This window comes from Corythoichthys intestinalis, chromosome 1 (genome assembly GCF_030265065.1).
Source record: "Corythoichthys intestinalis isolate RoL2023-P3 chromosome 1, ASM3026506v1, whole genome shotgun sequence".
NCBI classification, from domain to species: Eukaryota; Metazoa; Chordata; class Actinopteri; order Syngnathiformes; family Syngnathidae; genus Corythoichthys; species Corythoichthys intestinalis.
Window position 1 is genome coordinate 9192720 of NC_080395.1, and position 12682 is coordinate 9205401.

At 37.6% G+C, this 12682-nt stretch overlaps 1 protein-coding gene across 4 annotated transcripts in view; it reads right to left on the bottom strand.

Annotated features, from left to right (window-relative positions):
* LOC130919121 (gastrula zinc finger protein XlCGF57.1-like) overlaps nt 1-9078 on the bottom strand; it is a 41203-nt gene extending 32125 nt beyond the window's left edge. For 2 of the 4 annotated variants that reach the window (XM_057841592.1, XM_057841600.1), the window contains exons 1-2: nt 8979-9078; nt 64-5071 (exon numbers count right to left, since the gene is read on the bottom strand). In XM_057841592.1, coding sequence (XP_057697575.1) covers nt 3800-4996 — 1197 coding nt within the window. In that variant the 5' untranslated portion in view covers nt 4997-5071; nt 8979-9078 and the 3' untranslated portion in view covers nt 64-3799. Of the gene's footprint in view, nt 1-63; nt 5072-8978 lie in introns of those variants that run through there. The other 2 variants (XM_057841575.1, XM_057841566.1) reach the window with 1 other exon arrangement.
* Between the last annotated feature and the right edge of the window lie 3604 nt (nt 9079-12682).

Consider the following 12682-nt stretch of genomic DNA (forward strand, 5'->3'; position numbering starts at 1 on the left):
TTAAACCAAACGACTTCCACAAAAAGCTTTAATATGGGACGTTTTAGTCCACTTAATTCTTACTTCGGTACTTATCCGATGAGAATGCTCTGAAGGAGCTCGTTTGGTTGGGCGAAGAGTAGACGAAAGAAGTTACTGTTGTGCCGGATGGAAACACAGAAGTTGCGTCAAGTGAACCGGAAGTAGAAACGTTCAGGCGCTGAAACTTCAATGTAATATAATATGTTGAAGTGTTTGGAAACAAAACTGGACAACAAAAATATTCAATGAATATGATAAACATATCCGAATCTGAGTCATAATTATCAATAACTAAATTTTGAAAGCTCAGAATATCGTCCGTAAATCTGTACGTTGAAAGTTTGGTCTTAATTCAATTTACTGTACTGCTTCCGCTGGAATTCTTCCATCAGGGATCAAAATAATGAACTGGCTTCATTTTAAAGCATTGAAGCTTCTCAGGCTCAGTTTAGCTTTTACTTAAGTTGGAGTAGAGTTACTTCAAGATAATATTACTCAAGTAAAAGTAGTCTTCCAAAAAATTTACTCAATTACAAGTTAAAAGTATTTGGTGGAAAGAATACTTAAGTAATGAGTAAGATTGTGAGTAACCACTTACAATGTTTGATTTTTAATTTTTTTTTTTTTAAACAATGGTGTTTTTTTCTCAGCACAAAGTTATTTATATCAGTGTTTTTCAACCTTTTCTAAGTCACGGCCCATTTTTACATTATTTTGCAGCACAACGCAAACTAAAAATGTTCCAAAATAACTTTCTGTACAGTATATTTCTTTATAATTTCTCAATTTTTATCCTCACTCAGTATATTTGATGAAACGTTAAACATAATGGAGTAGGTTTCGTCTCATCCCCGGTGAAAATAAATCGAACGAAACAATTCTTTTAATGTATTGTTTTGTCTTTGAGCTCTTTTTTTTTTTTTTTTTTTTTTTAATCACAATTCATACTAGGGCCTTCATCTGGGTCAGAATCTTGTCCAGGAGTCAGTTTGGAATTTCAAAATTGTCCATTTTAAAAACTTACCCATGATTTGAGTGTCTTTCAAAATACCGTCAGGAGCCACCCACCCTAATAATGTTATAAATTGTAAAGGTGGTCAGGTAAATTGACAGATTGGACAAAACAATTTTTTTCTTCTTTTTACGTGGGTTTTATTCCCGACCGCAAATGTAAAAATTTGTACAGCATTAATTTGGTAAACACTGACATTGACAAAAAATATTTTAAATCAAATCACACTGCCGTATGGTCCTCCTTATCTTCATAGTTCTTTAGAAGTTATTTACAAAGATAACAAGCAAAATAATAAACTGGCAGATTGGCTCCAAAATAGACAACAATAGTGGCTTCCGCACAGGGAAATTGAATATATTTTGAAGATAACGCAAGCATTGACTTTTTGTATTATAAGGAAATAAATAAGTAGACTAACATAGGTGTATGAACAGAAATAAGTCCAAAGTGCATATTATGTGCCAAATATATCACATTTGAGACAAGCATTTCTGGACCTCATTGCAGTAAATAAAATTGTTTAAAACCTTATTGTGTTCAACCTCACTTTAGTTATGCTTGTCATGCATCATTTATGAGACAAATTAGAGAACATACTGTTTTTACACCTGCCAGTTGCCAACATGTAATGAAAATTCAATGTGTGATAAAAATCATTGAGTGTAGAAACATTTTAGCAGCCTCAAGCGTTATGAAAGATCGCATTTGTTTAAAATTGTTCAGGTTGAATTTTACTGAATTAGATATTCTTTTAAACGGAACCACGTATAGAAAGACTTGTAATTCTTAAAAGATACACGTTTAGTATGAGTTAAAATAATTTGATATTAAAACCCCTCCTGACATTTTTGTTTTATACAATTTGTCAAATTAGTTTAACTACTAGATCGTCATTGTTGTTGATTGGGCGGTGACGTCACTGGACTGCATCTGTTCAGCCCTTTCAATTTGAACCCGAGAGGAACATTATTGAGCATGACAACACTGTCGATATTTCACAAAACGAGCAGCAAAAGCAAAATGAACAGGAAAGACGGGATGAGAAGAGACGAGAGTAGGAGAAAACCAGTGTTCTGCCAAAATGTGCTACAAGAGGCGAACTTGACACCCAAAGTAATACCCTGTGCTTCCAGATGGTTTTGTTTAGATCCATACAGGAAAAAAATACTAAAGATGCCTTAAAAAAATACTTAAACGTAATATCAAATAAGGGTGGTTTAAATACGCTACGTGTCTAAAATGGTCAGCAGGTCAACAATCTGCTTTTTCGCTACCACAAGAAAAAAACAATGCTTAAAAGTATGAGAGGAAAACACATGTAAAAAGTATTTTCAAGCAAGGAAAATATAACTAAAGACTCAATAAAAACACAAATATTAAGTAGTTTTATCGGACGTGCGCATGTGTTGGACGTCTTTCCGGGTAGGTAGGAATTGCAGAACACCAGTAGCGTTTCTCTAGTGACAGTGACAGCTGCGGACTCCGCACTGTCACTAGATGCAGGTTAGTATGTGTATTGTTTATCGATCTATTAGCTGCAATTAGTAACTGAAGTCCTCAGATGAAAACCAACAAATCTGTTGCGGTCTGCAAATGCAGAAGCAAGGTGGGACAAAAAAAACGTGATTGGGAAAAGGGAGACGAAAAAAGGGTCCGTGACAGTTGGTTGGGATCAATTATCTTTTTTTTAAAAACTCGAAGGAAAACCGCTGTGAGAGGCAGACGAACAAAACAAAAAAACAAGGCAAGCAACAAAGGGATCGAGACTACAATCTGTCAAATGGCAGCAAGGCAATATCTTGGCAACCTGCCTAGGATCGGTTAAAAGACACTGCTATAGAGCTGGAATTGGATGCAGGTACGACGTCGGCAACTCATCCCCCAGCTCTGTAATAAAACAATCTGACCAGCAAAAGGATGTGACAAAATCATGCCAGTCGTCATACTAGCCTCTCTGTCCGTTCCTCATTGCGTCCCGAAGATCGCGCCGACTGTGTTTTAGTTCCGCTTTACTTGGAATATTCCAATAATCGGAATTTGGACATTTGTTAATCGTTCTCGAATCTTCCACAGCCGAATCGCGAATAATCTAAGAATCGGAAATTTCGCACACCTCTACTAGCTACGCTTGCTAGCTATCACAGCTATTCTTCCAGTCCAGGCCAAGTACGTCATCGCTCCGAGCGTCTATTGCGCACATAAAAGATGGCGCCCAACGTAGGTCAAAACATTTACTAAATATTAGAGGTTTTTCAAAATCTGTGGTAATATTTTATGTGTTTCTAACAACATATTTTATTAAAAAAAAAGAACAATTATAGTTTAGAAGAGCCAACAAGTCTTTAAGTCAGAAGTTTCTCTTAATATGGCTTTTAAAAGGCAGGGTGGAAAATATGAATTATATTCGTGAAATTAAAAGGGCTTCTAAAAACATTGGTATTGTTATAATTTATTGTAAGCACGATACCATAGTTTGATTTGTCCAATTAAGTAAATAATGCAATGTAAAACGTACTGATATATACAACCCATATTTATAAAAACTGTGCGCTAAAAACGGTTCACAAAAAAGCAAGTAAGTCAGTCAGTAATGGAAAATGTTTGATTTCAAACATTTACATTACACAAGACAAATATAGAAATCTTAACTGAAAATATTCAGATAAAGTTTGGAAATTGGACGAACAACAACAAAAAGGGAAGCATCAAAGCATTTAAAAATTCTGACAATCCAAAGTAAAATTGTGAAAAGTCCCAAGTCAATTAGGCGTGTCTTTTCGCGTGTATGTTTAAAGATCTCTCCTGAGCGAATCTTTTACCACAAACTGAGCAGAGAAAAGCCTTTTCCCCGGTGTGTGTAAGCGTGTGTCTTGTTAAATCTTTTTTTGTACGAAATCGTTTATCGCAATGTGAGCAGTCAAAAGGCTTCTCTCCTGTATGCGTTTTTGAGTGTTCGCTCAAATGTCCCTTGCTGGTGAATCTTTTACCACAACTTGTGCAGGCGAAAGGCTTCTCTCCAGTGTGTGTTCTTGTGTGAATGCTTAAATCTTTTTTCTCGATGTATCTTTTACCACAAGTTGTGCAGACAAAAGGTTTTTCTCCAGTGTGTGTGAATGTGTGTCTTGTTAACTGATGCTTCAGACGAAATCTTAGATGACAAACTGAGCAGGCGAAAGGCTTTTCCCCAGTGTGCGTACGTGTGTGTCTTGTTAACTGATGCCTCGTACAAAATGTTTTATCGCAAAATGAGCATGCGAAAGGCTTTTCCCCAGTGTGTGCCCTTGTGTGACGTATTAATTCTCCCTTCTGGGTGAATGTTTTACCACAAAATGTGCAGAGAAAAGGTTTTTCTCCAGTGTGCGTACGAGTGTGTGTTGTTAACTGAGGCATAACACGAAATCTTTTATCGCAAAATGAGCAGGCAAAAGGCTTCTCTCCACTATGTGTTCTTGTGTGAACCTTTAAATCTGCCTTCGTGATGTATCTTTTATGGCAAACTGAGCAGGGAAAAGGCTTTTCTCCAGTGTGTGTACGCATGTGTGTTTCTAACTGAATCTTCTGAGTGAATCTTTTACCACAAAGTGAGCAGACAAATGGCTTCCCAACCACGCATTCTTTTGTGTCTCTTTTCAATGATGACTTGTTTCGGGATTTTGAAGCATTTGGCTCAATGTCATTATCCTCCTCATCAGTGTAAAAGTCAGAAGAGTGTGACGTTACGTCGTCACTGTCCGAGAGCGGCGCTAACAAACCGTCAGGTTGCGGTCGTCCCTCTCCTTTTGTTGTCAGGTGTTGAAATGAGCAGTCACTCGAAGGTTTCGCTGCTCCGCTTTCTTCACTTGGACCTTCATCTTCACTCTTCACGCAAACAGTCATTGGACACTTCGTGATTTCACCTTCCTGTTCTTCTTCTTTAATCTTGGGGATCTCTGGCTCCGCCTCTTGTTTGATGTACGGCATTTCCGTATCCTCTTTAACGTGAAGGGGCTCGTGCTTCTGAGGGTGAAGAGCTTTAATAGTGACATCTGCAGGACACTGGATGAAAAAAATCATATGATTTGTTTAAGTTGAGCTTTGCTCAGTCTCCCGCCGTGATTTTCATGTTTTATACTTTTTAGGGCTGCAGCTATCGAATATTTTAGTAATCGAGTAATCGACTGAAAATTCTATCGATTAATCGAGTAATCGGATAAAACAAATATATTTTTAGGTGAAGAGCAATTATAAATATACATGAGAAAACAAGACATTTCATCTAATCTTGAACCATTTTCAGTCAATCAATGTCTTTATTTTCGATGTATATTGTTGAAAACAGCCAACAATTGCATCTCAGATGTAACTAGAATTTAAAAAAAAGACTAATTCACAGCTTTCACTCAAAAAACTTTTAGATCTTATTAAAAAAAAAATATATATATATATATATATATATGTATATATATATCTTACCTAAAAATGCCGTTACGCTTGATAACACACATCACTTAAAAGTTAGGATTTTTTCCCACGTGTTTCAATTGAATTTCTCTTTGTGTCAAGCCATTTTTAAGTTCTAGTTAAGTTTTAAGTTAGTCTAATAAGTCCTGATAGGATTTTGAGTTTTTACAGCGTTCAAAATAAATGTATGATACAGGCTGTATTGGAGCACATTAGGGACCAGTGCTACTTGGTGTTTTATCCAGCAATGACTACTGAGCTAAAATTGATAGTTAGCATGATTAAGTTTTTATTTTACACCCTCATCACTCCACAATGCTATGTTATGTTAAAGCCTGTATGTAAGACACGTTAGCCACGCATTGACAGTGGTCATAATTAATTGAAACCTAGCCCTCCGCAGGGCTAACGTTACGTGAGCTAGTAGCGACGGTAACGTTAATCTTGTTTATTAGCGCTTAGCGCTCTTTATTAGCGCTTAGCGCTCTACTGCTTTAAGATGGCGGCTGTTTACGAACGCTGCCCAGACGCGGGCGAGTCTGTCATTTTGCATCTAGTTCAACATACATGTGATCTCTATGAGACGCATAAGACGCTACCTGTACCAACGTAGCATTGTGCGGGCTAGCATTTAGCAACGTCGGCGTCGTTTGTGGCGGCTGTCGGCTGCAGTAAGTTTTTTTTTTCCTTCTTCCTCTCCGCACATGACAGCGCGTTGTCCCGCATTAAAAGTAGTCCGAGCAAAACGTGATGCTTAGAGCTGTCAAAATAAACGATTACTCGAGGTGAATAAAATTACTCGGATCAGTTTTTAAACTCGAGTTACTCGAGTTGCTCGAGTACTCGTTTCAGCTCTAACACTTTTTACCGACGCCAAGCCTTGTTCAGACTGGCAGCCAAAATTTGATTTTTAGCCCATCCAGCCAATGCCGTACCGCACGCAGGCTATTTTTAGACCGTGACATCGCATCGTAAAGCAGCGGTAAAGTAGAAGTGGGACATTATAGACCCGCCCTCGCATAGACGCAATGGTAATTCTGCTACTTTTCTCCAGTAATCTTTCAAAAACGAACATGCTGATCACGCATTGCTTTATGGAACTTGTAGAAACGACTCTAGACATTAAGGATGTTTTCTTCATACGTTTCTCGAAACCAAAAACTCTGATGAAAAAATGTGACGAATGAATCAATTTGCGCAGACGTTTTAACTAAAGATGATGCCGATCGATCGGGTCCGATCACGTCATTTTCAAAGTATCAGAATCGGCAAAAAAATATCGGACATGCCTTTTTTAAATATATATACAGTATATATATTTTTTTCCAATTAAATCGTTTTCTAATTGTATTTAACGTTACAGACAAAATGTCTTACACTCATCCAGACGCTTTAGTTTTGGCTTAATGTAGGGCTGTCAAATTTATCGCGTCAACGGCGGTAATAACATTAAAATATTTAATGCAATTAACGCATGCGCTGCACTACCCACTCACGCATTGTCGCGTTCAATCTATAATGGCACCGTATTACGTATACATATAACTAAAAGGCAACGTAAAATGAGTAGAGAGAACTTTGGGAGCCTTTGAGGCCTTTTTTTAAATTGGCTTAAGCCTTACAATCCCTCTCTCGATGATTAGAAATATCGTGGGAAGCAATGTGGAGAAGAAAGGTAGTAGTTGACCTTTTTCTTAACACCCTATTTTATTTCCCAAAGCTGAGAAGATATATCAATTGGTACCATTACACACAGTCACGGTTGCACTTCCCATCATGCATTTGGGCAGAAGTTAAATGGCTGCAGTATCATTTACTGAAAGCTCATAAAAATCCACTAGATGGCAATATTTAGTCACAATATACAAAGTCACATTTATCCTTTAAGAATTACAAGTCTTTCTATCCGTGGATGCCTCTCACAGAAAGAATGTTAATAATGTAAATGCCATCTTGAGGATTTATTGTCATAATAAACAAATACAGTACTTATGTACTGTATGTTGAATGTATATATTCGTCCGGGTTTTATTCATTTTTTTCTTAATGCATTGCCAAAATGTATATGATTGGGAAAAATTATCAGGAATGATTGGAATTGAATCGGGAGCAAAAAAAAAGCAATCAGATCGGGAAATATCGGGATCGGCAGATACTCAAACTAAAACGATCGGGATCGGATCGGAGGCAAAAAAAAAACATGATCGGAACAACCCTAGTTTTAACGCCAGCTGGGTGAAGCCAGGGTGAAGCCATTCACATTTCATATGCAGTCAACATTTTGTTGGGTTGGCATGCTCCTTCAGAGGACAAAGAGATAAGCCATTTTGATATTTTTAACTTATTTTTTAGCATGACGTTGTAGCGTGCTTCTTTCGTCTGACAATGAATGACCTGAAAGGAATTAAAATGGTATTTGATTGCCAGTTACCTTTTCTGTTGTTAAAAAAAAACAAATTTGTTAAGGGTTGAAGTGTAAATAAATTATAGAATTAAGATTTGTTATCAATGAAAAAATAAAAGTGTTCGTTGGCTGTCACTGAGTAGCATTTGCGATCGCTACACAAAACTAACTAAATTACCACCAAGAACGGTCAGAGACGTAGGACAACCAGAGGATATAATATATAAATAAGATAGGGCTGGTGGTAAAGGATAGCTTGTTGAAACAGGAGAATGTCATTGTAAGTCGCGTCGATAAAAAAGCTAAGGCTATGCTTCGGTTGGCTCGGTTGTTTTCCTTCTTTTTCAGCCTTTGACACTCAAGCCATCTCTTTAACTGAACATTTTTATGTTCTTCCACATCTTTGCCAGCGAATTTGGCAGCAGGGACATCATTTTCGGAGAGAATTGGTAGGTTTAGCTCTGCAAACATCTCCTTCGTACACGGTTTCCATTCATTTCCTAGGACAACCGGTTGCGTTTCCCCCCTTAGCAACAGTAGCTATTGTCGTGAATACTAATGAGCGGAAGTGACGTGTTGCTTGCGGTACGTCATTGCAACAAATCAACCATTGGCTAACTCCCACAGCAAAAGTCCACTAGCTGAAATTCGATTAATGCTTATGTTTACCAGATAGTCTCTGGTGCGCACCAGATTGCTTAGATTTATTTTTATTCTGTCGATGTCCCTTTAGGGGCTCTGTATGTAACCTTTCTTTTGCTTCATAAAAGCAACCCTAACCCTATACAGCATTCTTTAGCTTTCACAGATGAATCCCCATAGCCTGGATCAAATGGGATTGTATAAATACAATGTGGTCATAGTGAGTCAACCAAAGTCTTCCCAAACAGACCTTTTCAAGTCGTCCGGTAACATTTTAATTTACAAGTGGCTTAAAAGCTAAAGCAACGTGTCGCTTTAACGTGTCATGGCTAGCGAGCTAAGCTAAACAACAAGAAGTTACGTTAGCCTGCAAAGCTTCAACATAAAGCCAAACGACTTTCACTAAGCTTTCAGATGGGGCGTTTTAGTCCACTAAATTCTTACTTTGGTACTTACCCGATGAGAATGCTTTGAATGAGCCTGTTTGGTTATGAGAAGGGAACACAAAAGAACGGCAAGTCCCGGATAGGTAGACTGACAGATGGTGTGTCATGTGAACCGGAAGTAGAAACATTCAGGCGCTGAAACTTCAGTGTAAAATGTGAAGCGTTTGGAACCAAGACTTGACTCCAAAAATATTAAATTAATATGATAAACAGAAGTGGCTAGAGTAACCAACAAGTGTACTCAAGTAAGAGTAGTGTTTCTTCAAAATAATATTACTCAAGTAAAAGTAGCCATCCAAAAAATGTACTCAAGTGCAAGTAAAAAGTATTACATGAAAAAACTATTCAAGTAGAGTAATTCCTTATTTATTTTTGAAATGATAGCATATTTTTTTCACAGCATAAGGTCATCTATTTGAACTGTTATTTATTATACTTTTATCAATTTGATGACCATATTAGGCCAACCCGCCCCAAAAGCATGACTGTCCTCTAGTGCAGGGGTGTCAACAAGGGTGTTGGCTTGGTCTCAAGATTAGTAGGGACGATATAATAGCATAACCTGCATGTACACTTTTTGCTGGGGACTGGACATTATTAAAACCAAACAGATTGACTGCTAATTTATAACGTTTTAATCTGATAAATTTTCTTAAATCTCGTCGAATAATTGTCTCCATCTTGTTTTGAGTGTTAAAGACTAGTTAACGGATTAATACCTCAGATTATTCCACCTAAAGTAATATTACAATTTGTTCTTATTCAGCCCATACATCAAAAAGTTGGGTCATTTTTTGCCTAAATCCAGAAAATTTTGCGTTCAAATAATGTTTTGAACAATATCTATTCTTGAGTTAAGAACATATCTGACAAAGAAGCTTTTTTAAAAGAAAAAATATACTAACTTTTTGCCTAAAATAAGTCCGTTACGCTTATTTTCAGCTAGCTATTTTTCTTATTTCAAGAAATCTAAAATTTACTTAAAGCACCGGCAGATCATTTCGTTTCATTCTAATAGATTTACACCGAAAACAAATGAATTTTAACTAGTTTTAAGGTGTGTTTTTGAAGTGCATATGTGTTGATTTAGGTGATACACCGTTTTCAAAAACCACTTAAAACATTTTGAAAACTTCCAAAATAAATGGCTGGATGTTATTAGCAAATTTAAGTTGCATTATTTGAACTTAAATTATATTAACATACACAATAAATATAAACCTGTTAATGTCTCAACTATCCAGGAATGCAAAAATATAAACATTTGTCTTAAGACCACTCAAGTCTGTCTAAATAAATATAACTGAAAAAACATAGCATTTAACAGTGCTTCTCAATTATTTTGTGTTACGCACCTCCACCACGAAGACGTATACGTTTCGCCCCCCCCCCCCCCCCAACTCTCTGCCGCCACTGTAAAAAGTAACTTTTGTCTCTAAAATTATTATAAGTACACCTTTGCATGACATTGTGCCATTTTTTTACTCAAGCAAATAATATACAGTGGGGAGAACAAGTATTTGATACACTGCCAATGGGAAAACCCATTGGTAGTGTATCAAATACTTGTTCTCCCCAATGTATACAGTGGGGCAAATAAATATTTAGTCAACCACTAATTGTGCAAGTTCTCCCACTTGAAAATATTAGAGAGGCCTGTAATTGTCAACATGGGTAAACGTCAACCATGAGAGACCGAGTGTGGAAAAAAAAAACAGAAAATCACAGTTTGATTTTTAAAGAATTTATTTGCAAATCATGGTGGAAAATAAGTATTTGGTCAATACCAAAAGTTCATCTCGATACTTTGTTATGTACCCTTTGTTGGCAATAACGGCGGCCAAACATTTTCTGTAACTCTTCACAAGCTTTTCACACACTGTTGCTAGTATTTTGGCCATTCCTCCATGCAGATCTCCTCTAGAGCAGTGATGTTTTGGGGCCGTCGTTGGGCAACACGGATGTTCAACTCCGTCCACAGATTTTCTATGTGGTTGAGATCTGGAGACTGGCTAGGCCACTCCAGGACGTTGAAATGCTTCTTACGAAGCCACTCCTTTGTTGCCCTGGCTGTGTGTTTGAGATCATTGTCATGCTGAAAGACCCAGCCACGTCTCACCTTCAATGCCCTTGCTGATGGAAGGAGATTTTCACTCAAAATCTCTCGATTCATGGCCCCATTCATTCTTTCCTTTACACAGATCAGTCGTCCTGGTCCCTTTGCAGAAAAACAGCCCCAAAGCATGATGTTTCCACCCCCATGCTTCACGGTGGGTATGGTGTTCTTCGGATGCAATTCAGTATTCTTCCTCCTCCAAACACAAGAACCTTTGTTTCTACCAAAAAGTTCTATTTTGGTTTCATCTGACCATAACACATTTTCCCAGTCCTCTTCTGGATCATCCAAATGCTCTCTAGCGAACCGCAGACAGGCCTGGACGTGTGCTGGCTTCAGCAGGGGGACACGTCTGACAGTGAAGGATTGGAGTCCCTGGCGGCGCATTGTGTTACTGATAGCCTTTGTTACTGTGGTCCCAGCTCTCTGTAGGTCATTCACTAGGTCCCCCGTGTGGTTCTGGGATTTTTGCTCACTGTTCTTTTTATCATTTTGATGCCACGGGGTGAGATCTTGCATGGAGCCCCAGATCGAGGGAGATTATCAGTGGTGTTGTATGTCATCCATTTTCTAATAATTGCTCCCACAGTTGATTTCTTTACACCAAGCGTTTTACATATTGCAGATTCAGTCTTCCCAGCCTGGTCCAGGTCTACAATTTTGTCTCTGGTGTCCTCGACAGCTCTTTGGTCTTGGTGAATTTTGGAGTGTGACTGGCTGAGCTTGTGGACAAGTGTCTTTCATACCAATAAGAGTTAAAACAGGTGCCATTAATACAGGTAACGAGTGGAGCCTCGTTAGACCTCGTTAGAAGAAGTTAGACCTCTTTGACAGCCAGAAATCTTGCTTGTTTGTAGGTGATTAAATACTTATGTTCCACTCTAATTTTGAAATAAATTCTTTAAAAATCAAACAATGCGATTTTCTTTTTTTTTTTTCCACATTCTGTCTCACGGTTGAGGTTTACCCATGTTGACAATTACAGGCCTCTCTAATCTTTTCAAGTAGGAGAACTTGCACAATAGGTGGTTGACTAAGACTGTATATAGATCAACTTAGAACAAAGTATAACTTTATTAACATTGTTTGTTACAGAAAATCCCAAAGCGCATAAATTTGCCTGAAAAAGACAAAAAGAAGACATCCAATCTGTAAAAATACACTCAAGGTACAGTTTTTGATACAGAAAAATAAAATTTAATAAATCAATCAATAATAATGAATTCAAATTGATTAGCAACATTACCTCATATGGACAATATGCCAATTCAAAAAACAAAAGTGTTCCAAAAATGACAGTGTAATTGGACAGAGGAACAGTTTTTGTTTTTGCTGCAGGCAGTTTCAGCTGGGGAGTAATTTTGCACTGAGCATGCTAACAGTGCATGCTGTTTACTGATGAAAGAGGAAAGATTGTTGGCAATATTCGGCACGTTGTCGCTGAAAAACAATCAAGTGGCTTATCAATGTGATCGGGGTCTAATGTCTTTAAATAACGTCTTAATTGATTACGCTTCCCGCTGTCCGCTGCAAACATTTTAAGATACAGTAAAAAGACTGGTCTTTTCTTATCTCCTACTGCTTTCTTGCAGTTGTTC